This window comes from Chrysemys picta, chromosome 15, assembly GCF_011386835.1.
Source record: "Chrysemys picta bellii isolate R12L10 chromosome 15, ASM1138683v2, whole genome shotgun sequence".
Classification (NCBI taxonomy): Eukaryota; Metazoa; Chordata; order Testudines; family Emydidae; genus Chrysemys; species Chrysemys picta.
Window position 1 is genome coordinate 30,551,527 of NC_088805.1, and position 24,942 is coordinate 30,576,468.

Below are 24,942 nucleotides of genomic sequence, written 5' to 3' on the forward strand. Positions count from 1 at the left end.
ATCTGATTTGCAGAGAAGTTCTGATGTCCCCTATCTCTTCCAGGTGGATTGGCTGAGGCACAGGGAGGTGAAGAGGTAGCTGAGGTTGGAGCCTGAATGGCCTTTCAGGAATGTGAACCCAGTTCCATCGTGGTCTCCGGAGCCATTTTGCGGGAATGTCGGGCAGCCAGGGGAATGAGGCAGTGACTTTCACACAGGCCCCCGAAGAGTGGTCCAGAGGTGGTAACGTTCAGCCCCTTCCAACTTAACCTGATTTCAACAGCTCATCTTTTTAAGATCTGTTTTCATACACAATGCATTGCGGGACTTCTTTTGTGAGAAGAGGAACTACACAAACATCAGTGGCTGCAGGTGAGTTTAGATGCAAAGATTCTCCACAGCAAGTGGGTTGTGGAGGAAAGTACATGATACGCCTTTTAAAAGTGTTATTCTCAAGGGAGGTTTGAACCGAGGGTAAGGGTAGGGAGGAGGAAAAAGCAACATATTTACATCTATTTCTATTTCAGGAAAATTCTAAATAGGTTCAAAAGTTCGCCTGTTTTGTAACCCTCCCATCTGAGGAGAGCAAGCGACTAGGAGCCAGGACTCCTGGACTCTATTCCTGGCTCTGCAAAAATGGCTGGCTGAATGACCTAGAACGAGCCGCTCCGCTCTCTGTGCCCCTCTCTTCTGAGCTGTAAAATGGGAGTGATTCCAATGGATGTCATGGTGGGTTTCAAGGCGTAGTATTATGTTTGACGTTTGATGAAAGGTACTGTATAGAAGTAAACTGTTTTAATTTGTGTGGATAGTAGAAATGAGGGACACGACTGTTTTCCTATAGTGGTGGGCTCTTTAGATAAAGTACAGTCTCATGTTCAAGAGAAGTTTCTAGTCATTTGCAGCAAACTTAGACAGTATATCAAGGATCAACGTTTTCTGTGCTTACTGCATTATTAAATCAGATAAAACCATTTTCCACCAGGTAATATTCAGATAGCAATTTCCAGGCCGTTGCTTTTTAACACTTAGCTGCAAAATGCCCTTTGAACGTGGCTTTATGTACACCAGACTAATTTTAACACAGTCCATCTAGAATAACCCAGGGTTAGCACTAAGAAATATTTATTAAAAAAGTAAAACATCTTAAATGATACCACTTACATCAAATGATCAATGTCCACATTATTTTGTTTTCTAAACGGGACTTGATTTAAACAATAAATTATGACATGGAGCATCATGCCACTTTAGAAGAGGTTATTACTTATGTGCATATTTGAAAAGATATATACGCATAAGACATTATCACATCTCATTTTCACAATGTTGATTTTCAACAAGAAAGTACCACTGGACATTGCAGTGGGATAAGATCCTGCATTCTTCATCTTCCCAGAGTATCAGTATATAGAATTTAGCAAAGGCTGACTGTTTTATTTTTTTTCTTGTTTAAATCTGTGTAATGAAAAATTAGTGGGGCCTTTTTCTGCTTCAAAACATTCTTAGCCATAATTTAGTGTAGGGAAGAGTTTCGTCTGAATCTAAGTCGGTACAATGTTGGTACAATTATAAGGAAGTGTAAAATTGTTATCGAGGCACAGTGATAAGCAAAACAAAAAATAATAATAAATATTACTTCAATGTCACAGAGGTACAAAAACCTAAACACTACATTTAAGTGTAATTCTTACAATTTGCTTTACATCACTCGTCGTTTGAACTGTTTCTTCAAATCCAATTTTAAAATGTTACCAAATACATATTAGTTTTCAAAAGTTTACAAAAAAATGCATGGTAAGAATCAATTTTGCTTAGATTAATTAGGAAAAAAGACAATTATGAATTGGTACTGTACAGTAAAAAAAATATTTGGTCTGACTTTTTTTTAAAGGTGTTTCACAGTATCAAAAGTGCTTGTTTAAATTCAGCTTTCAAAATGAAACCGAAGTACTACAAAAGTGATTTAAAATAAGGTGTTGCATTTGTGATTATGAATAATTTAGTTCATGCAAATAAAGAGTTACTGCATTTAAAAAAAAATTGAACAGTGCTCAGTTTACATAATTTCTTTTCTCTTCAGAACAATAAATATAAATAAATTTACAAATAGTAATACTGCCTAGCACAAGACTCAACAAAAGCACAATACACAGGAACTATTGTAACAAACCTAATCATTTTTTTTTTAAGTCTAAGATAAGTGTGTCATTCCTAAAATTCCACTCCAGTGATCAGTTTAATAATTCAGCCCTACTACCTCCTTCATGTGGTCAGCCCCCCACCCTCCTTTTTTATTAAGCCCTAGGTAAAAAAATTGGGGGTTTGATTTAAAAAATTTCTGCTTGAAGCCTCCTCCCCCCTTCCCCCCCCCCCGAGAATACATTTAAAGACAGTTGCATCAGAAAGGTGTTGGCATTGCAAGCGTTTCCAGAAACAGCATGTGATCTCTGTTTGTTTGGCTGTGGTTATTTGGCTCTTTGGAAAAAAAGAAACAAATACATAGGGTCAGGTGGTTCTCGGAATCTCTGACTCGGCCCGCTGGAGCAGTGAGCTGGTGCATGGGCTCCTGTGTATGTTGTGGTCAGACGGAAACTGCATGTCAGTCCTGCACTCGACGTTAGTTCTGAGGGTTGGATTACGTTGAAATATAACGTGACTCGTGTGTGAATTGTCCTAGTAAAGTTTTTCCTAACTGATGCACTCCACGCTCCGTTTTGTCAGCTCCCCGTTCTCGTATCACAACAGCCAAAATCCTTTTTGATCTCAGTGAAGATGACGAGGGAGGTGTGTTCGCAAACCCCGTGCTAGTACTGGCTTGATACATTTTGGCATCACACAGAGTTCTGGTAAATACCTTGCGTGATGCAGGGGTCTGCAGAAGGAGCTGCTTTCCAGCTTTCAGATCCTATCCTAAGGCCTCCCAGGGAATAGGCCTGTGACGAGTTACTTCGGTCCTCGCATCTGGGAATCTTAAAGCAGAGCAATGGGCTTGTTGCCTTGACCATTCATGTACTGTGACGAGGCTACATTATCCAGCGTGGCGTAAGTAGTGTAGAGGCCTGTGACCTGTAAGTCTGAGAAGGAATAATCACTACCACTCGAGACGGGGGTGAGGCCAGCCGTGCCCAGGTCACAGTCTGAGAGCTGGAGAGGGGAGTTGCTGAAGGCACCGAAGGTATCTAGATTGAAGCTGTCGTCTTTCATGTCTTCCCATATATTTCCTTTAAAAGAGGATAAATTCAGTCCTGTTACAGGTTTGACCTGCCATGGGCTGGGTTCAAGGTATACAATGGTCTTAAGAGTAACTGTTTAACTATCTTAACTGAAAGGTTTTAATTTCTACTCAGTCATAGGATGATGCTTGTGAGCGACTAAGTTTTTGGTTTTGTGGTACAAAGGCCTTCAGAATAGCAGGAATAATATGGGTTCAGCTGGTCAGTCCACAGCTAACTTTCCTGCCCCTCCCAACCTGCTTAAAACATATTCTTCACCCGTAATGATATTATTTATATAGCACTCTTCTCTCCTGCCATGCTGCATGGACACGACGCGGCTAATCTTCACAACAACCCTGGGAGGTGGAGAAGTGTTCCTTTTTGCAGGTGGGGAAACTGAGGCACCAAGACTGCGACTTGTCCCTGGCCACAAGGAAAGTCATTGTCCGAGCTAAGATTAGCACTCGGGCGATCCTGTTCTAGGCAGGTTCTCAGACTGGCCATGACCATGGTGCCTTTTTTTGGACCGTTAAGCCAACCCCCCTCCCCCATGTCCCTCCCACATACACTCCTAATCTTCACTGGATACTGCACCACTGGGCTAAATTATACTGACGCATGTAGGGAAATTCAAGGTACATAAACCATGGTATTCCAGATAGGATTCTGATCTTCTATTTCAGCCCAGTCCTGCAGTATTCCAGTGGAGGTGAGCCCAGTATGTCCTACTGGATCCAGGATGTGTTTTATATGTACAGTGTCTCCATAACTAGGTAACACTGACACTCCGTGCTCCCATCCAGCTTCCCCTTTACCTTGTAGTGCGAAATCCATGATGCTTGGATCAAGAGCATCCACTTCGGTGTTCATATCTGCCGTCGCATTCAGGAAGTCTGCGGGTGCACGGCTCATTGGGTGGTGAGGAAGGGGACTCTGGCTCATGTCAGGCAGAGTATGGAGAGGAGGCGTCTGGGCAGGTGCCGGTGAGTCCGGGGCTATGCGAGCCTGGGTCTGGATCTGGTGATGCAGTGGTATGGACTGCAGAGAGAGAGTCATGGGCTGGGGCTGCAGCTTGGAGATGGAGATTCGGCCTTGGGCTGCGGTCATGTGAGTCAGTGTGGACACTTCGGATTCTGCCTGTTTACTAGGCCGCCTGCAGTTCTCAGGTCTGTCGGTGATTAGTTTGTCTAATTCCTCTGTATGGAAAATAAGCAACTGAGCATACACGTCTATCATGGTGTGAGCAGGGCTAGTAGGTCCCTGAGGCAGCTGAGGGTTTGCAATGCATGCTTTGCTTTTCAGCAGTAAATAGGGACATGCTGCAGAAGTACAGTTGTAGAGCTGGACAGGTACCTCTTACCACCTCCACTCCTCCCTCCCTCCCATACACAGGGCTTCTCTTTGATGTCTTATGATCAGGCCAGGAAAACCCTGGCCTATTTACCAGGGCAGTCAGGCTAACACTCTTCAAACCACATGGGGCAGACCTACAGTGAGCTCCTTGTTGATACAGGTCAGGGAATTTTAATCTGACTGAGGATTTGCTAAACTTGTCTTTACATCTTAAGTATGTTTTTAGGACAGCCACATGATAGCTTCAATACTACTTGGTTTTTAAACTCTTCAGTCAAAAATAAAATGTTATGTCATTCTGATCACATGTTCCAGACTTACCAGGAAAGGTCAGGTTTGGTTTCAGCCACTGCCATGCTAGTAAGAGCTTAACAAATACACTGTTTGTTACAAACATGGGGAAATCTTGGAGCATGAATAAAAATCTCAATTCTGCAAAATAGGCATGAAATGTGGTGTTTAAAATGCAATGCTCTAAAGCACTGACCATCAGAGGCAGCGAAACTTGTCTAGAATGTCTAAAGACTGGGACAGAAGATAATCCTCTTGGATCTGATCTGAGTCTGAAAGAGCCGGCATACCCAATTAAGATGAATGGTTACTGTCTCAAGATAAGTGACTGGGGTATTTTGAGAAAACTGGAGTCAGGGCTTACAATAGAAAATCTTAGAATAGAAAATTTAACATCTTCCGCTAGATGATCTCAAAGCATTGTACAGCATGAATTCCGCCTCCCACCCATTCTGCTAGGTGGGAAGTGGCGCACCCATTTTACAGATGAGTAGTCCGAGCTGAAGTCGGGTTTGCCCAAAATCTCACAATGTTAGAGGCAAAGCTGGATATAAAAGCCAGGAGTTCTGGCTTTCATTGTCCAGCATTAATCACTAGACGACACTCCCAGGAGAGGTGAGGGGAGTGATGATCAGCTAGAGAAGGGCAGGGAGAGGCAGCAGCTGGGAACACGAGTCAGTGCCTGGGAGGGTCAGAGGCAGGGGAATTTAGGAAGCACACCAAGCAAGCACGCTTTGGATGAAGTGCTGAATCAAAAAATAGATTAACAAAAATTCTCTGCCTCTCCTGTGCTCCCGGGGCTCAGATCCGATACCAGCGCTGACTATTTCACATGGAAGGTTCTATTCCAGCAAACCCAGGCCTGCTTTTTATGCTAGATTCCTGAGAAACCTGCTTGTTTTTAGGCCAATAATAAACACTCCTGGAGTGTGCCAGAAGAGCATGGTGCACTGCTTCCCTAATCACTCAGCTAGCCAAACCAACGTCCTTGGCAGCTACCTACATGCAACGAGCCCCACAGAGCGACCCTGTCCTCTGAAACACTTTCCCTCCTTTCCCAAGCCCTGCTCTGGATAACTATAACAATTTATGTACAGCTGACCAAACCGTCTCGTTTACTGTGACTCTTCTACACAGCAAGTGGCAAAGCCCAATGCCAGTCTACCTGGATTGGCCATGCTCCTGTGAATAGCGGCCAAGTCCTTCCTCTTCCATTTCTGCATCTCTTCTTCCATCTTGTCAATCTTGGCAGGGTTGAGGGCCCACAGGCAGCCTTTGCGTGAGGTGCCACTCATTTTATTCTCCACTTTCTCAAAGCACTTGTTCAGGGAGAGATTATGGCGCACAGAGTTCTTCCAACCATCGGGAGCTGTCTGGAGGGCAGAAGGTTGTTATTCAAATAAGCTGCTGCTGTGAGGAGAGCCGTCGGGTGGACGGACTGTGAATTCTCCATGGGGGACTCTCACAGGCCCCACAGATCACAGCAACCTGCCCACCCGTTTAGCAACACAAGCAGCTTTCAGCATATTGTACCCGGCCTCCTTATGCTGCATGTTTTTTGTATGTCACAAGGCTCTGGGCTGCACTAGCTTCCAAGCACAGTTCAAGGCCTTGGTCTCACTGTAAATAAAGCAGTTTGGGTCTGAATTACCTCTGAGACAGTCCCTCTCCCTAGGCCCTCTACCCTTCTCTCCGGTGTGCTCAGCTGAGGCTATGCTGTTGACAGGCCCTAGACGTGCTCTGTGGGGGCCTGGAGGCAGCAGGATATTTTCACGGGGGGACAACTGGTGTGGAACTTGCTACATGCATGGGTCTGCCCAAGGCAGAGTTTGTGGAACTGGACACCGTTTGCTTGAGAGTGGGCGGAGATACCAGCCCTTAGATGTCATAGCAATAGACCCGGTGTAAAAACCTAGGAAGATCTGAGGGAGGCTCCAAGGCTACCAGGGATGGCGTTTCTTGAGGCCACCTTCTCTCGGGGACGGGGGTGTTCTTGCTTTGGAGAATAGCCCAAGGAGGGGATGGAGGGAGGATGAGGTCATGGTGCCACCTGTTGTGGCCAGGCTGTTTTCTCTGTTTATGCCCAGAGGCTTATGCCTAAATAGGCTGCTCCCCTAGACCCAGTGTGACTCCGGAATTAAAATGCAGCCAGGGTAAAGTAGGGGAGACGCGTGGGCGTCTGGGGTGGTTGTTTTTGGTACACAGCATCTTGAGATGCTACAGATCGAATGCAGTGGCAAGTGGCGAGGCCTGTTTTGTTCCCTTCAGTCATAAAAGCTTATTGATTCCTTACCTTGAAGTAGGGGAAGTGCTCCTTCATGAAGCTGTAGATCTCACTCACTGGGAGGCTGCCCGTTTTACTGTTCTTTAATGCCATTGCAATCAAGCAGCTGGAAGAAAGAGAGAGAAGATAAAAGCCAGTTCCCTCTTCAGACTGTGCGTGTTGGCCCATAATCTCCTCCTCTTTACTTAGCAACCTGACACCCGCCTTTGCCCAGACACGAGTGCCCGTGTGAACAGTCACTTCCCGCTGCACTCGGGGTCTCATCAACTCTACAGTAACATTACCCAGCTTCCGTGTTTAAGGGTCCAAAAGAGATAATGAAATCTTGAGAACCAAGCTCTTTGGTGCTGTTACTCCACCTCTGTTCTGCTGGAAGGGGATTAACTTGTCAAGGTCTTTCCACTGTTAACTACTCTAGTAACCTGGACAGAACAGCAGAGTGCTGGGGGAGGAGTGATGCGGATTTGCCTCTCCAGAGAAGGCTTCTGTCAAGATCATGGGAAAAGTAAATCAGTTTTGTGCTAGGAAAGGAAACGGAGCTTTTCTTGTGCCAAGTATGATACATTTATAACCAAGTCAAATGCAGGCTTGGAGCAGTATCCCAGCTTGTTCTCCACTCACCTGTAGGAGTAGATTGGCTTGGGATAATGTTTGGGATGGACTTCCTGAGCAGTGTGAGGGGCAAGGCGAGGTTGAGAATATTGAGGATGGGGTCCATAGGATGCATTGTATATTGCAGCTGGGTTACACTGTATTGAGAAGAAAGAGGGAAAACTGTCAGAAGAATCATCTTGCCCCATTTTACACACACACACACACACACACACACACACACACACACACACACACACACACACACACACACACACACACACACACACACACACACACACACACTGTTATTTCTGGCTTTGTACTGATGAGAAACAAAAGCTCCCCAAAAAGATCACATTGCTCTGAGGAGACGGGAGATTCTAACCAATCTCTCAGTCGGTAAAGCCAAGTACGGACTAAAGGACATGGAGAGTTTGTAACAAGTTCCATCCTTTCTCATAATGAAATCCCACCCCCCGTGCAAGCCCCCTTCCCCTTTTGCAAGGGAGACACTTTCTATGCTGTTTAGATTCTAATTGATTCAGACACCAAATTACAGGACATCATTAAAATGAACATACCGAAAGCTTCCCAATTCCGGTTCACTGTACAATAGCACACAAGGCTCTTGCCCATCCGAATGCTATTATCAAATCATTTGTTTGTAATTTGTGACATTGTCACAGCTCTATCCCAGGCTGTCCCTGCCCCACCTCAGGTTCATCACATTTTTGAGCAATCTAGCATCGGCAAAATACTGTCCTGAAGCTCTGGAGACTGACGAAGGTGGTTTTTTTTGTTTTTTTTTAAATATCCACAGTAGAAGAACTGGGTGGGTTGTGCTGGTGCGGTCTGCTCCTGGCTGCAAAGCTGACCTGACCCGGGGCATTGCTGTTTCAGTGAGCAGAGTCGTCAGGAAGCTGGCTGAGGGTGGGTAAAATGACACACGAATAGAATAAGTTTTCTTCCAATTTGGGGGCGGGGGGGATTGTGTAGTGATAACCTGGTTGGAATAAGCAGCTGATTACTGGTTCTGGAAAGTGAACACTCCCAGTGCTGAGTTTCTACGGCACGTCACCAGTGGTAGGGGAGGCAGTGGTGTTTTTCCTTCTGAAGGGTTCCTAGAATTGGCATTTTAGAACCTGACTCTAAAAGGCACGTGGACAGAGATTAGGTTAGGGGGATTCAAGGCAATTTTAGCTCAGCTGTTCACTTTGGTGCAGAATATCTGTAGGTCTGTGTAAGAGCCTGCAAATCCGGTCTGTACAGCTCCTCTGAGACGCAGGCCACATAGCAAACAATAGTACCTGTTGTGCATTCTGTGCGATGGCAAACACTTGCTGTGAATGAGGAGCAGGGAAAAGCGAGTGCTGTGACTGTAAACTAGGAGATGGCTGCCCTCCGACCGTGTACTGGCTCATCTATTTGGGATGAAAAGACAAAAGTGTCGGTCCTATAGTCAAACATCTTTCCTTGGCAAACACTGCAATGACAATTAACCCGCTCAGGTCAGCTCTTACGTTTGCTCCATGCGATGTAATAGTATTCAGTCCCACAATTCCCTGTGGCAGACTGGCCTGCACCTGAATCATTGCTCCCGGAGCACCTGTTGAATGCATATTACCTGGCACAGGACCTATTAATGAAAAAGCACGTGATGAACGCACCCACACAAAACTACATCTCTGAAAACTTAGTTGCTATTTATTTTTAAAGCCTTATCTCAACTCTGATTGGACTCCATGGAAATAAGACTGAACTCAAAACACACTGCAAGGGTGACATCAGATGCCACTGAGAGCAGCTGCTGCTGGGGTGTTAGGTGACAGCTCTCTAATGATTTTTTGGGCCATTAGTGTATGTGGCATTTTACAAAGGGTAAATTATACTGAATTACAATTTTTGCCCCAAAAGGTTTTATAATCTAATGGCATAAATTGCTCCATAAAGTGAACACAAATAGGTGTGTTTGCTGAAGTAATGTTAAGACTAAGGAGAAGTTTGGTGACCATTAACTGAGAGGCTGTATGAAGCGCACAGCTGCAGGATTGGTCAATTCTCATTTTAGTGATGTTGAAACAAAGGCACAGATAAATGACCATTTCCAGAGATACTGAGAACTTCTGAAAACGAAGTCCTTGCGCCAAGGTCACACAAGGAGACTTAGCTGGGCATAAAAGTCAAGTCCAAACTCTTCGATCTTTGGTCTAACCCCTAGTACGCACTGCCTCTTAAAAAAAATACGCAGGATGTAGTGCTTCTGGCAGAGAGCGAAATCTACTGTACTTACTGTGAAAAGTTACAAACAAGAAAGCCAGTTACAGAGCGTTTTGTGTCTCATTATTATTATTTGTCATTTAACAGCAGGGCAAGTTACCTGTCTGCTGCAGCATTGACTCCTGAGAGCTGATGCTGAAGTCCATTCTTCCACTAGCCATCTGTTGTAAGCGAGGAACATCAACAGAGGTCAGCCATGACAAGGACTGCAAGTCACTTGGAAGGTCTTCACTCAACTGGGATGGGGCAGAAGCCAAGAGTCTGCAGGGAACAAGGTGAGATGTTAGCAAAGAGCACAAAGATTCTGCTAGATTGTCTAGAGGTAAGAAGGATGTCTTGGGGGGGCCCAGCCTAATGCAAGTTATCAGTAGATGTGGGTCTGAGTTACAAAGTTGAGATGTGGATCCAAAGCTCAAGATGTGAATTTTTGGTTCAGGCCCCATCTCCCATTCATAATGCCTCCATGTGTTCCTTTGTAAGAGGGAACATTTTATTTAGCAGGCTTTGAAATGTTTCTATTTTGAACCAGGACCAATTTAGGAGACTGTTCTGTTGAGATCTCCCTGTAGAACAATATAGTGGTCAGCTGAACATTATGAAAAGTATATTTTTGCATGAGCGAGAGAGAAGGGCATTAGCACTGCGGTCAGAGCAGCAGTGCTGTACTCCAAGTGCTGCTGGTGTTTCCATCTAAAATGCTGCTTTTCAGAGGTTAAAGTGGCTGTCAACATTCAGCCCGTGCTGTAAACGTTAAGTTGTCAGTCTAGGAGCACTTGATGCTATAAAAAAGGTCCAGTTTGGCATACTAAAAAAAAATACTTTAATTTAAAATAACCCACACAGAACATTGGTAATGGAAAATTGACTTCAGTGGGACCATTCCTGTGCTCAAAGTATGTGCTTAAGGCTTTTTAGAATTGGTACCAAAGTATTGAAAAGGAGTGATTGTTTTGTACTTATCTCAAAAATTACTTTAAAACTTGGGGGTGGAGGGGTGAAGCAGTAGATTCATAATGTTCTAACCACTCTGAGAAACTTTAAAAAGAAAATCAGTTAGCACGAGATCTTTAAAGGGTCTCTGTCCGTTTCCAGATGGACACTGCAAGGGCAACTTTGGCTGAGAATAAAGATTTTGTAAAAACAAGTTTTTTTTATGGAACTGTTTCCATGAACTTTATTTTAATTCCAAATCCACCTTCCCCTGCAGCATCTGCAAACCAAACAATGCAGCACTGTGCTAGTGTATGAGAACCAGGAAGGGAAACTGCCTAGAAACAAAACTGAAATTGACCATTCCCCCCTACATGCATGTGCACACACAGTGATTGCAGTAACCTAAGGACACTCCATGGTTTAAAATAGGATTTTTAACCTGACAGTATTCCATTAAGTCTGAAATCCAGCTAATGACAAGACTAATGAGGAATTTCAGCACCTGCACCCGCAACAGCCTTTACTTAGTGGGCCCTTTCACAGTCTGAAGGAGCTTCTTCCAGCTACTGTATCATGTGGATATCGACGTTTCCAAAGGAGAGAGGTTTTTGTTGGCGTTGGGAGCTGGGGCGTGATGTGAATCCCACCTTCAAAGGCTCTGTACCGTGGGGACCTTCCCTCCCGCTGCAGCAGAGTGCAGTGCTGTGTGCAGTTCGAAAGCTTGCACCTTCCACCAATGGAAGTGGGTCCAATAAAAGATGTTCCCTCACCTACCTTGGCCCCTCCTGCAGTCAGTCCCAGTCTCTCTCAGAAAATCAGCTGCAGGGGAGCAGCTTGACGGAGATGCGAAATGCATCTCCATTTGCCCCCACCCGCCTGTCCCACAGCCATACTCTCTCCCGAGCACTTCCAGCCCACGCGAGGCTGGGGAAAAGTGCTCCTGCCCCAGGAGCTGAACATGCTTCTGCAATAGCCCCCCCAGCCCCTGCTGATTTGGGGAGCAAAGGCTTTATATCCTCAACAGGACCGTAACTGCCATGAACAAAACGACATTAGAGTAGGTTAGATTAAAACCAGCCATATCCAGGAAGATCAGAAGGCTGGCTCTCAGCTGCGGTGTGCTTTGTTGTCACAGGGCATGAAATATTGTATTCAGAATTAAATCCTGTTCAGGTTATAACAGAAATTCAGATCTAGCCCTTCCTTAAATCAAACATATGAGGGCTTCAGAAACCATCACAACGCAATCTTCACTATAAAGCAAAATCTAGATTGTGGGATGAACTGCAGCTCTCCTCCATTCGGGCCTTGGTGAGATCGAATGGAATTATACTCAACTTAATTTTTTAAAACAGCCTTCGATGTGCTAAATCTTCAGATTGTAAGAGTTTATGACTATAAATGCAGACTATCTTAACTGATAAAGCCAATGAAAAAACAGCCCAGACTTCTCTTAGTGAAAAGTTCCGTTTAGAAATCTAATTTCTGCACATTTTGCCCCGCTTGCACTTGCTGTGCTCTTAGAAAGACATGATCAACTTTGTATTACTGCTGATAAAGAAATGCACGGCATAAAAAGCAAAAACAAACACATTTACATGGAGGGCCAAATTGCAAAAGTCCTTACTCGATTCAAAGCTGCCAGTGAAGTCAGTGAGTTAACATGATTACAAACTGATGTCCAGATTGCGAGATTGTTTCTCATGTTGAATACTGCTGAGGAAGTCAGAGGGACTCCTCAAGGAGTCAGGAACTACTTCACATAAGTAAGGAGGATATCTCTACATAGCCCTGAGTAAGGACTGCACAGATTCAGCCATTGGAAACATGTTTCTATTTTGGAAGAACACAGGTTAGCCTGAGATTGTAGATTCTCTTTTTAAAACACCCTAACTGAAAACGTTATCCAATAAACAAGTGACCTTTTAAAAAGCCAGGTGCACAGCACTAATGTGCATCCATGGTCAAATAGTGATACAGAGGCAGTAAATAAATCTGATTTCTGCTGAAGCATCTTGTATGTTTTACACGAGTCTAAATCAGCTTAACATAAAATGCCAAAACAGCAGTGTGTTGCAGCCCAAAAGGCTATTGAGATTTTAGCTCTTTCTAGTCAAGATTTTCAGCAGTTCAGAAGTTCCCCAAACTCTATTACCCGGTAGATCTCTAAAGCAGAACTTTATTTGTTTGCACAAAGATTTTAAAACACAAAACAAGCAGAAGCCAAAGCTCAATTCCTGGCCAAAAACGTCTTCAAATCCTCCTCCGAATCTACCCTGGTTTCTTTCTCCTACTGTAGTTATAGTGCAATAATTAGCATTGCCATGGTTACCACTGTTCAGTTATTTTGTGAGGCCTGGGACTTAAATGCATAAAAAGAACATCAGGTGACCACTCTCCCTACTTAGCGATTGGCTGGGTTGTAAGTAAACAAGAGCATTAAATGATTTGAAAACTGGGCAGGCTCATGTCGTTTGCAACAGTTGGACCCGTTCATTGTAAGCCGATAACCCATTGTGCTGCAAACGACTGTTGCCCAGTGGCACGTGGCCTCCATTGTTTTTGGCATTCTTGCTTAATTGTTTTTTTCCCTCCTCCTTTTTACAAACTTCACATTAATCTGGCTGAATGACAGCCAACACACAACACACACACACAGACACACACATGCCATCTGGCACCCTGGTCCCTGCCAGTCCTTCCAGACAAGTCAGCTCCTTCAACAAATAATGGGGTCAGATGGGCGGTGAGGGTCAAAACCCATTGCACACGCCTCCTGTCAGGAAATGAATCTGCCACATGCCCTCTCTCCACTCCACAGCATGGGCTAAACAGCTCCGAAGGGGAGGACCACAGAAGCCATATTTGCACAATAACCTCTCTACATTTATCTCTTTGGAAAACTGATAAATTCCTTTGCTTTATGTTAACGTTAAGTGGATCCATCCAGCTCTTTCTAGAAGCCTAAATGATTAGTAATCCACTTTGTGTGGTAAGATGTTGTCAGAAACCTTCACTGCAAACAGCCTGAAGAGGGTGCTGACTGAACAATAGGAAGCTCAAGATTCTCCTACTTCCTAGTGTAACATGAAGAACATCTTTCCTTTTATACAGCAGCCTTAGTCCACAAAATCACAGGCCAGCGTGCAGACAGTATATCGGGTATAGGCATGTACCTCCACTGACAGAGACAGGGAAGGGCTATAGACCATATTTTAAAGATCTGATTTACTTTTAAAGTTCATCTATCAGTCACTATGCCCCATTTTAAAGCAGATACAAGGATACAGTGAAATAGAGCGCTCTGATCCATTTGTAAAACAAATGTGATTCTTGTGAGGGAGATTATTTTAGCCCCCTCCATCCTGGCATAGGCTTGTAGTCTGAATTTGACTTTATACTTCCCATCAAAACAAAACAGACTTCTGTTCTGTTCAATTAAACAGCTTTGATGAATTCTCTTGCAACTATTTTTTAAAATAGACTGACAAGTATTCTAACAAACATTACTAGTTTGTAGTAAAATAGTAGAATCTAAGCAGGTTACCAAAAACACATGTGGCACAAAGGGATTATTCTTTGAGTTGTTCAAAACAAATGTAAATTTCAGCAGTAGTGACTTCAAGTCACTTCAGTACTGCACATTTCACAGTAACCCGATCCAGGCAATGAGCGCTCAGACCTTTTACAAAGATTAACACAGGGAGAGCTGTCCTATCGCCTGGTTTTTTAAATGTACAAATATACTATGCAATATAAATTCAACTCCTCTAACGGTAGATGGGTTCTGGATGTGTCTTTGACTCTTAGGGGGAAAAAATGCAAATCAAACCATCTGCTTTAGTTAAACCATGCATAGTAGTGGCTAGCTGGCAATTTATCTACTCATGGAGTTCAACCACCTTCCACCTGTGTAATCCTGTGGCCTCCTCCCAACCTACAACTATATAGATCTAACTATCTGTTTGGTATATCTCCATTGTATCCTTTTTCCCTTTTTTGTCTTAAATTAATGGTAAATGCTTGGAGGCAGGGCCCATGTCTTTGTGTGTGTTTGTACAGCCCCAGGTACATGTGGCTCAGATGAATTTAAATACCAATGGGGTATACCTAACACATGCTTACTGAAAATGTCTAGGGAGTCTGCCAGCTTGCTTGCTGGGAAGCCCTCCATTTTTGGAAAGCAGTTTCAGTTCAAGATGGTGGCTGTTGCTGAGGGAGCACATTGTGCTCTCTCCTGGAGAATTTATGGGTGGTTTTTTTGGTCTGTACTGCCCTAAGCCTGTATAAAGACAGCCTGGCTTGTAAGCAGAATGCTCAGGCTGAGGTCATTAAGCTCAGATTTGAAGGTTAGGGATGGTCTAGGAAAGTGGTAAATTCTCAAACATTTTCTCAGTGTAGGGTGACCGCGTCCTAGAGGCTCTCATGGAAACCTCCACTCACATTGTGGTCACAAAGAGAACTTCCCTTCTCGTTTGTGATTGCAAACATCCCTTAGGCAACTGCACCAATTGCTTACATATTTTAGCTGTCTCCAATGCAGGAAATGTTCCGTCATTTAAAAAATGAGTTAATTAGTCACACTGTCTGCTCCTCACTTTATCTCTTCTGTTCTTCTTTCTCCTTTACCTCTGCAAATGCTTCCTTGCCACTTGATTCCTGTCTCCCATGCAGCAGAAGCATCTCTCTCTCCCTTTGGAAGTTCCTCTCCTGCTAATGGCTGACTTGGGTCTCTGGTAACAAATCCAGCTTCCCCTGCGTCTCTTACATAGGATTCAGTGCCCCCTACATACAGGCAATGAGGCGGGCTTGCTCCTTGTTCCTTTTCTCATTTCTGAGTCCCCTGGAAATAAGCTCAGCTAGTCCCAGAGACCAGACAGCTCTCCCTGGACCACCACCAAGTGCTCCACCAACCACAATTTAGGAACCCCGGCGTCAGGGGTAGTCAATGGGCAGACCGTGGGCCAAATCTGACCGCCAGATGCTTTGAACGGACCCTGAAATCTTTTTATTTACTTGTTGTTGTTGATGTTGTTTTATTATTTTCTCTGGAGTCTGGACCTTGACCAAAAAAAAGTGGATCTTGACAAAAAATAACTGACTACCCCTGCCCGGCGTTAAATGATACAGGGCTTTGGAGAAAAAAAACCCCAAACCTGGTCACTGTGTGCAGTGTTACTGTTTCACTTTTCCTTTTTCTTACAGTACTTAGGATAAAAGTACAAAACTCTTCAAAGACCTTGAGCAAAGATGCTTAGCCTCTGGTAGATGTACCGTAACAGCTATCAAAATGGTTTCTACCTTTCAATTAAATTTCACGGTGCCCCACGGAAGCAGATCAATATCGGGGTGGGGGGGGGAGTGGGGAACTGAGCCATAAATGAACTGCATGATTGCCCAAGTCTCACAAGAAGTCAATCGCAGAGCTGGGAAGTGAATCGGTAGATGCTGACACCCTGCTGTCTTTCCCTGCTATGGATGCTATTCTGCCAAACGGACTCATGTTGCGTAGCACCTTACTCTGCAAGTTCTTCCATGGAAGAAAACGTGGCTTCTTATTTTGCTCTTGTTTTCATCGGATGTCCCTTGTTTTATCTCCTGATTACCAACGTTGGACTGACTTCCCTTTGCCCTGCATCTGTACTGGTATCTACTCCAGTGCCAACTGAGTGTAGAATGTCACCAGGCTACATTCACTCTGCACAGGTGTAAATGACCATGGGTTTGTGTACGCTTGAAACGCTGCACCTTCAGCACTTCAGCTTAGACACTACCTATTCTGATGGGAGGGGTTTTCCTGTCAGCCTAGGTAATCCACCTCCCCATGAGGCAGTAGTTTGATTGACAGAAGAACTCTTCTGTTGACCTAGTGCTCTCTACACCGGAGGTTAGGTCGGCTTAACTATGCTGCTCCAGGCTGTGGATTTTTCACACCCCTGAGCAACATAGCTGGGTCAACCTAACTTTTTAGCACAGACCAGGCCTAAGTCAGCAGTATTATCCACTGCCTCAGGGATCCAAGCATTCTAGCTCACGGGGGATGTGGAAGAGCTTTATAGATAAAAGGATAAGTGTTCTGTACCACGAGTATTTGAAACTTCTTGTGATAACTGAACACTAAACCAAATTCATTTTCTGCCCTGGGTCTTGAACTAGGTGCCAAGCCCCTCCTGTGAGGGGTTCAGGGTCCTCTGTACTGCTTTCATTGAACGCTGAGGGGTCTTGGAACTTTGCAGGATGGGGCCTATAGACTGGCAGAGCTAGAAGTAAGAATTTTGTAAATGCAAAATAATTTGAGGTGCAAGGGCCATCGCTTTTTAATTTACATTGATTAGTAAATTTCAGGAACTGCATGGGCAACAGTTGAGGTAATCCACTTAAAACAATTCTCAGCACCTTGCGTTTGACTCGTTTTTAGGAAGTCAGTCTCTCTCTTCCTTATTTTTTTTTTTTTAAAGCAACTAAGGTGATAAAATCCCTCAGCCATATCACGGGGTCAAGGAAATGGACACTTCAGTTCTCTTCAGGAACAACTACTGTTGTAATAATTATGTATTTGTAACCTTTTAGCTGCAGCATGTTTTATTTTAATGCAAACTCCCAGATCCTGACTGTCCCCAATGGTGAATATTGAAAATATTTAAATCGTAGATTGCTCCTCACAGATCCAAATTCCAGACTTGGTTTGCTCATGTTATAGCCTGACTTCCAGACAGACAGTAGTCGTTTCTTACAAGCACCTTCTGTCACAAAACATTTTACAAACAAACTGATATACGAGCAGTAGACAAGGCTCTTTCTCCACCATTGAAGTGCAGCTATCTCTGGAATGGAACATAACAGCTGTTTATGGCTCCAACACAGCAAGTTATTTAAGCATGTGCATAACTCTCCATCTCATTGCTTTCAATAGGACTACAAACATGCCTACATCTCTTGCTGAATCGGGGCCTATCGGAACAAAGCCACACTACATAACCATTTAGGATAGGAACTGAGGTATATCTTAACCAGATGAATCTGGGGGAGGGGGGGAGAGGGAGTTTGTTGGAAGTATGTAATTACATCAGTTGGAATTTAGCCAGGATATCTAATGGGTTAATGCTCCTGTGATAATTTTGTGTATTTATATTCCTGTAACACTAAAGATTTATTTATTTATTGAGGATGCGCTTCACCCAGTACATGACGCAAGTAAAGTAGATATTTTCTATTCCTACAATCAGTGCTTTGTGACTATTTAAACACCTTTTGGCTAAGAGCTACCTATTTAAACCCTTATTTCTAACCTAATATGAATAGTGACTTTATACCTGCATTGCAAGTCCTTCAAAAATATTGTACAAGGCTGCTCAAATAAATCAGAAATAGGGGAAGTGTGGATGCTGTTATACTACACTACACTGAAAGTCCAACAACCGTTACACAAAGTGATAAGCTACAGACAGTAGTTTTATTTACTGTTTGTAAGGTGATTCCTTAAGCTAGAAAAGTGACATTTCATTTTAGTTAGTGACTCTTTTAAAAGTATTCCTTGCTGTACCAATACACAAGTATGTTTCTTTGACTCTTTTAAATTTGTATTTGCATAAATGCTGATTAGGCCAGATGAATTACGCTTGCATTCCCTTCTTATTCTAGAGGCATATGGTCCAAACACAGCATTTTAGGTATGTCACTGTTACCACCCTGTAACAGGAGTAGGTTAGTGATTGGCCAAAACTAGTATGCTGCTGCTATATTTTAAAAACAAGAAGAGTCAAATGTGAGCAAGAATGTTGAATATTTCTTAACAGTGAATTTTGTGACTTTTGTTAATGTCCCACCCTTAACAAGTATGTACTTTATCTGTGAAAAGATGTATGGCTTTTTGAAATGGCAGTTAAAATCAATTCAGACCTTCATCAGGAGGTGTTAAAACCTGGATTACAGTAGTTGGACTAGCTCCACAGTCATTTCTGAGGAAACATCCACAGACAACACGGGGGGTTTTGCCTGATACTTTGTAAACACAGACAGACTACAGTGCAGAATCAGATCCATTATATAAGACACTGAAGTCCTCTGGGGGCAGTTGGTTCTATGGTCAAGTCAATCTAGATTTAAGCCGTTATAAAAGTTAGAATAGTTCAGTATGTATTTTAAGACATGTCCCTTATGTTATTTGATAACCATATTTCCCCATACCTCCCCACAAGTCGGTCGACTGAATCTACAATCAATTGATTTTGGGGGGAAATGTGTAGTTTTGCCCACATGCTGATTTGGAAATAAAGCATTTTTAGCAAATAAATAGCCATTCCTGTGTTTGGGATCATTACGTATTTAGGAACTTTTAAAATCTCTGTTGTGTAAAGTTGCTTCACTGTATGAATATTTGGCCCAGTGGCCCTTAATGGTTCCAAAGTTGCCATTCTGTTTTACTTTGTTAGCCTAAGTGGTGTACATTAAGCACTTTGACTAATGCCCAATGATCTGAGTGAAATGGGCCTCATTAACTGCTGACTTTATAGTTATGTCAAAGGTTATGTGATATTCCAGTTACGCAATGACCACCAACCACAATGGGACTTATGTGGCTAAACTCTTGCCTGGAGAGCTACAAGTCTGATTCTATCCTGTGCTATATGGGCCCACAGCATCTGCTACTTTTCAGGTACACAGCTATAAATGGTAGATCCTGGAAGATCTAGTACAAGCTCCATGTTGTAAAATTCTACCAAAAAGAATATTCTGAGAGACCACAGCACTTGTTAGCTGAATCACTTTGCTCCTCAAGGGCCTGCTCTACAGCCCACTGACATCAAGGGGAGTCTTTCCATTGCTTTAATAGGCTTCGACTCAGAACCTATAATTTACTTAGCTCAGTACTGGATCACCCACAGATACTCCATTGCATTATAAACTTGTCACCTGTTTCAGTTTTGAAAAATAAAATATTTACACTGAAATCAGTTTAGTCTTAAAAATGAATTAGTAAGAGCAACAGGTTCAGGGAATGCCAATCCCAGCAAGCTCCTCTACAGCTTTATCATTCCCTAAAATATTGGCTGCAGTCAATAGAAGTGTGTGTCCCTGCTACCTTTAAGGGTTAGAGACAACAATGTTTTCTATGGAGGAGTTGGAAATGCATCCTTTTATGTAAAGTAGGCAGGTACCTACATCCCTCAGGAGGGAGGAGTTGAGGGTGCATGAGATGGCACTTAGCAAGGAAGGTGTTTTAGGTTGCACTGTTGAATCTGCAAAAATATGTATCTGAAACCATCATCCAAGTCTGTCCTTGTCTGGACTTGACTGAGTAATACAGTCCATAACACCACTCCATCCACTATCTCTCATTTAAATATTCTTTTGGTCCGGAAGGTCTCAAGATCCACCAAAGTGATTTTTTTAAAACAAGGGAAACCTTGTAATGTTTCAGATCTGACCTTTAAGCCGCACGGGTGCACATTCTCTATAAACCACATGTACAATTATTTGTAGTTACTGCCTTTCATTCCTGTCTCTCTCCCTCTGACTGTTCCCTTCTTTACCCTTCCTGGAAAACCTGGTCTCCTCAAAGTGCAACTGTCCAATTGAAAGATTCTAAGTGAGACAGAAGGGTCTTCTCAGCATAGTCCCAGCCTCCCACTCACTAATTGGAGGCCATTTCCTACTCTGCGGAGCCCTGCTGCTCCCCCATGGAGAACTCAGGACTGTGGGTTCCAGTCTTGGACTGTGGTGACAGCAGGAGAGTAAACAGAGCTGATAGAATTTGACAGGTCTATTCTTTTCTTAAAATCATTCAGTCTAAAAGATTTTCTTTTACATAATCCAAAGTGTTTTCTCATGAAGTAGGACAAATACTGTTCCACAATTGCGGTGTAGTTCAGATCTGATGCATTTTTATCAGAAGTTTCTACTTGTAAATGAGGTCACATAATTCAGAAAAAACTTTTTAAAAAATATCACAAACTAGTTAAAAACAACTTTAGCGATGTCGGAGCTGTTAGTTCTAAGAATATATAATAAATAACTAAAAGCAGTTTTAAAACCTGCTTGATCTCCAAGTAAACTAAGATACTCTGTCTCTGTGTCTTAAAAGTAAAATAAACCATATCCTGCATAAAAACTTTTTTGTTTGTTACTATGAATTAAAGAATCTCTCCTACATGAAAGGTCTTTGTTACGGTGCTATATGCTTCAGGGAGCTAATACTAATTTACAGTTGAGCATCCACAGATCATCCACACCCTTCCTGAACAACTGAAACATTTCTTTACCAATATTTACATAACCAACAAAATGCCTAGAGCAAACAGTGCTTTAATAAACAGCAAAACAGGGTTTCACAAACCTTTCTCCATAGTGGCTTCACCCAGTATAACAAATCACTTGTTGTGCTGAAAGAAGCAGCCGGGCAATGTTTGCATTTTGAATAGAGAGAGGCTAGAAGAAGAAGAACACCTACGGCTGCCCACTTTGACCCAAGGAAATGTTGAAAACACCCACTGGCTGTGAGAGTCACCCACTTGGCATTTACAAACAAACCAACAAAAAACCCTCTTCACTTCGCTGCACTGATTCACATGCTATTATGTATTTCATAAAACATCACCTCATGTGACAAGATGTAGCTGAACTTAACCCAAAGCACTGTAATTCATGCATAACTGTCCCATGACTTCTAGGAAAAAAAATTTTTTTTTAAATTCTAAATGGATAAGTGTTGGTATAGGTAAATAAATGCCTACTTGCTAAAGGTTGTCAGCAAACCCAAGTTTGTTCCTGTTCATATTATAAGTAGTTTGGCATATGAATGCATTTGGGAACTAAAGCAAATATTTATTTTAATTAGGACCTTCCCAAGTGCTAGTTGAACATGACTCCTGTTTTTCCTGACTGCTTCCTATCAATTCAAAATGCTACATGAAAGGGGGCTTTTAAATCATTACTATTTTACAAGAGTATCATAGTCTGGCAAATCACACAGAGCATAGACTATACCAGAAGTTCACACCAGGCTTTGAACATATTTGCATTGACTATGATTTACTATCAAAACATTTTAAGCTAGGGTGTTTCTGAACACACAGTATGCTACAAGCAGTCACCAAAGAGAAAATTTCTTTTAAAGAGACAAGCACTAAATGTAATTAGCTTCTTCATTAAATAGGATTTCTGGAATATTTGAATTTATTTAGAAACATACATAACTGTTAGTCATCTAATGGGCCATGAGGATGCAACACCTCTTTATAAATGGATAAATTCCTCACCTGTATTCCTGCGGTGAGGGGTGATGATTTTGCCCTGAATTTCTAATGATTCCTGACATCATGGATGTAATGTCACTTTCTATCATCTCCTGTGGGGAAGACAAAAAAAATAATCATATAGATATGAAGTAGCTATCCAGCATTTCAGCAGTATAGAGGAAAATTAAAAAAATTCCAAATTAAAAAACCTGGAATGTAAGACAATTATTGTTGTTGGCACGTTTCCTATCACTTTTAAGAGCAATGTTTTACTTAGGCTATAAAATGTCTAAATATTTTAGAAAGGCAAAGGAGAACATAATGCAGAATATATAACTGATGTAATAAATGGGAGGGTCAAACGAATCCATTACAGACATCTCAGTTGTGTGAGCTGAATACCAACCAAATTAGGAAAACAGTTGTGTGTCAGTTTTTATATACTCAACAAAATCATATGACCTGACAATTTAAAATTTAGGAAAACTAAACGACATTTAAAAATGACAATGGCCAATATTTTAAGTACATCTAAGTTATTACCAGAAAAAACTCTGCTAAAGAATTGATGTGAAGACACAAGTTTAAAAAAAATCTGGGTGACTGCAGAGTCATTTAAAAACACTCCATAATACAAGCAGCTGTGGCAACGAATGAGATCATTTTAGCAGAAAGGGAAGAAAAGATTCAGTCATACAACTTGCCCCAAAGAGTAACTGTTTGCAACGCTATTGTTCTAAAAGTACAGCTAAGGCTGAGTGAGGAAAAAAATAAAAATTACATGTGCCAATAAGACTGACCCAAGTTTTCAGAAAAAGCTTGCAGCCTCCATGAACTAAACAAGATCTAAACATTATCTGCACATATTTCTCAATAGGAACTTGTAGATTACATTCTATGGGCTTACAGGAAAATGAAATGTGCTAATTGCACAACTGTATGCAAAGCAAACCTTGCAGGATGGTACCTGGAGTGAGATCTGCGGCTGCTGCACTTCTCTGGTCTAAAGGGATCTCTCTCTTTGTAATTTGGCTGCAGTTTCAGTCTCCAAACCGTTTTTAAATTTCCCTCTCAGGAGCTGTCCAGCCCGGAGCATGCGCACAGGGTGAGTGAGTTGCTTTGCAGGGTCAGTCACAGGGCAGGGTCAAGGGGACTGCAGCATTTCCCAATCCCAGTAGCACTGAGTCCCCATCCCACCCCCGGATTGCCAGCCCCCCCCTCCCCCCAGGAGTTGTTCTGGCCAGCGGTTGTGCTCTCTAATCTTTTATAGCATCTAAACTTCCCTCGGATGCACCCGAGGACTGAGTTGGGAAGGAAGGGAGAAAATTAAAATTTAAAAACCTGTTGCAAAATGTGTAATAGGGCATTAAAATTAGCATCCCTAATTGAAAAAAAAAAGGGGGGGGTGCTAAGAAGGTATCCCGGGTTTAGACGCAGACAACATTAAATTGTTTTTTAAAACAAAAGGTCTCTTGCTTTTGAGTGGGGTGGTGGGCGAGAGAAGGGGCAAATGCAACAGCGCGCGCCACTTCAGCACCCCTTTAGGGGGTGAATGGGGAACAGTACTAGCGTGCGCCACTCCAGAAGCAGCTGCAACAGGATGCACACCCACCACCAATTGCAGCCTGGGATTCTTTACTGGGGAGGAAGGTGCGGTGGGGAGAGAATTAAGGGGTAATAGCAGCCGCTGGATACTGCTCTGCCAGCCGTGCCACTGCTTTGGAAGGGATCGGGGTCAACAAACTGCACGAAGAGCTTTCACCACCCAGTCCTAGGACCCGGCTCCCGCTGCAGCTCCTGAGCTGGGGGGACAAGTGCACTAGTGCAGGAGTTTGCACACACACACCCCGAGCTGGGGGACAAGTGCACTAGTGCAAGAATTTACACACACACACACACACACACACCGAGCTGGGGGACAACTGCACTAGTGCAGGAGTTTGCACACACACACACGAGCTGGGGGACAACTGCACTAGTGCAGGAATTCACACACACACCGAGCTGGAGGACAAGTGCACTAGTGCAGGAGTTTACACACACACACACACACCGAGCTGGAGGACAAGTGCACTAGTGCAGGAGTTTACACACACACACACCGAGCTGGAGGACAAGTACACTAGTGCAGGAGTTTGCACCAACCCCCTCCCCCCCCCAGCTCTGGGACTAGGGGACAATTGCACTAGGAGTTCGCCCCCCCCCCCCCCCCCGCAGGCTCGCGTCCCTCGGAGAAAACTCCCCCCCCCCCCCGCTCCAGCTCCTCCGGGGGGCGCCGCGGCCGGACCCTCCAGCTCTCCCGGGCAGGGGGACGCCGAGCCGCAGCTGCCCGGATCGGCCCGGTCCCTGCAGCGCCGCGGCGGAGTGATGGGGGTGGAGGGAGCGGTTGGTTCCGCCTCCCTTCCCCGGGCCGGCGCGCTCCTTCCCCGCCGCTCGGCCCGCGCCTCAGGCCGGCCTCCGCCCCTGCGCTCCGCGGGAAGGGGCCCGGGAGCGGGGCGGCCCTGCGGGCCCAGCCCCGAACCGGCACAGGGGAGGGGGCAGCTCCCCAGGCATGGGGCGGGAAGCGCCCGCCCCAGGAGGAGGAGAGGAAGGGTATGGAGGGCACTGCCCCCCTCAGGGACCAGCATAAACGGGGAGGGGCGGAACGGGCTGCCACCCCCATCCCCCGGGGCTGAGCCAGAGCCCCCCTGAGAGTGTGTCAGAGTGGGGGACACAGCCCCCCTGAGGGCAGGTCAGAGTGGGGGACACAGCCCCCCTGAGAGAGTGGGGGTCACAG

General features: G+C 43.9%; 1 protein-coding gene across 3 annotated transcripts; it reads right to left on the bottom strand.

Moving 5' to 3' along the window:
- Nucleotides 1-1,090: 1,090 nt before the first annotated feature.
- On the bottom strand, nt 1,091-24,325 carry FOXN4 (forkhead box N4). Of its 3 annotated transcripts, none has more exons than XM_005298549.5 (10): nt 23,119-24,325; nt 22,188-22,276; nt 10,097-10,257; nt 9,240-9,355; nt 9,027-9,140; nt 7,747-7,874; nt 7,135-7,231; nt 6,007-6,214; nt 4,013-4,393; nt 1,091-3,203 (listed from the first exon to the last, which is right to left on the bottom strand). In XM_005298549.5, the coding sequence occupies exons 2-10, from the start codon at nt 22,271-22,273 to the stop codon at nt 2,953-2,955; spliced, it is 1,542 nt and encodes a 513-aa protein (XP_005298606.1). In that variant the 5' UTR covers nt 22,274-22,276; nt 23,119-24,325; the 3' UTR covers nt 1,091-2,952. The 3 variants fall into 3 exon arrangements, with proteins under 3 accessions (XP_005298606.1, XP_005298607.1, XP_065424898.1); XM_005298550.5 differs by having other exon boundaries at nt 23,134-24,324; XM_065568826.1 differs by lacking the exons at nt 22,188-22,276; nt 23,119-24,325 and having other exon boundaries at nt 10,097-11,745.
- Nucleotides 24,326-24,942: the final 617 nt, after the last annotated feature.

Coding starts and splice junctions, on each gene's coding strand:
- FOXN4 (XM_065568826.1), bottom strand. CDS start 10,439: ATGGGGCCTGAACCAAAAATTCACATCTTGAGCTTTGGATCCACATCT. Junction 9,356..10,096: donor GTCAATGCTGCAGCAGACAG/GTAACTTGCCCT, acceptor TTTCATTAATAG/GTCCTGTGCCAGGTAATATG. Junction 7,232..7,746: donor AAGCCAATCTACTCCTACAG/GTGAGTGGAGAA, acceptor TCTTTCTTCCAG/CTGCTTGATTGCAATGGCAT.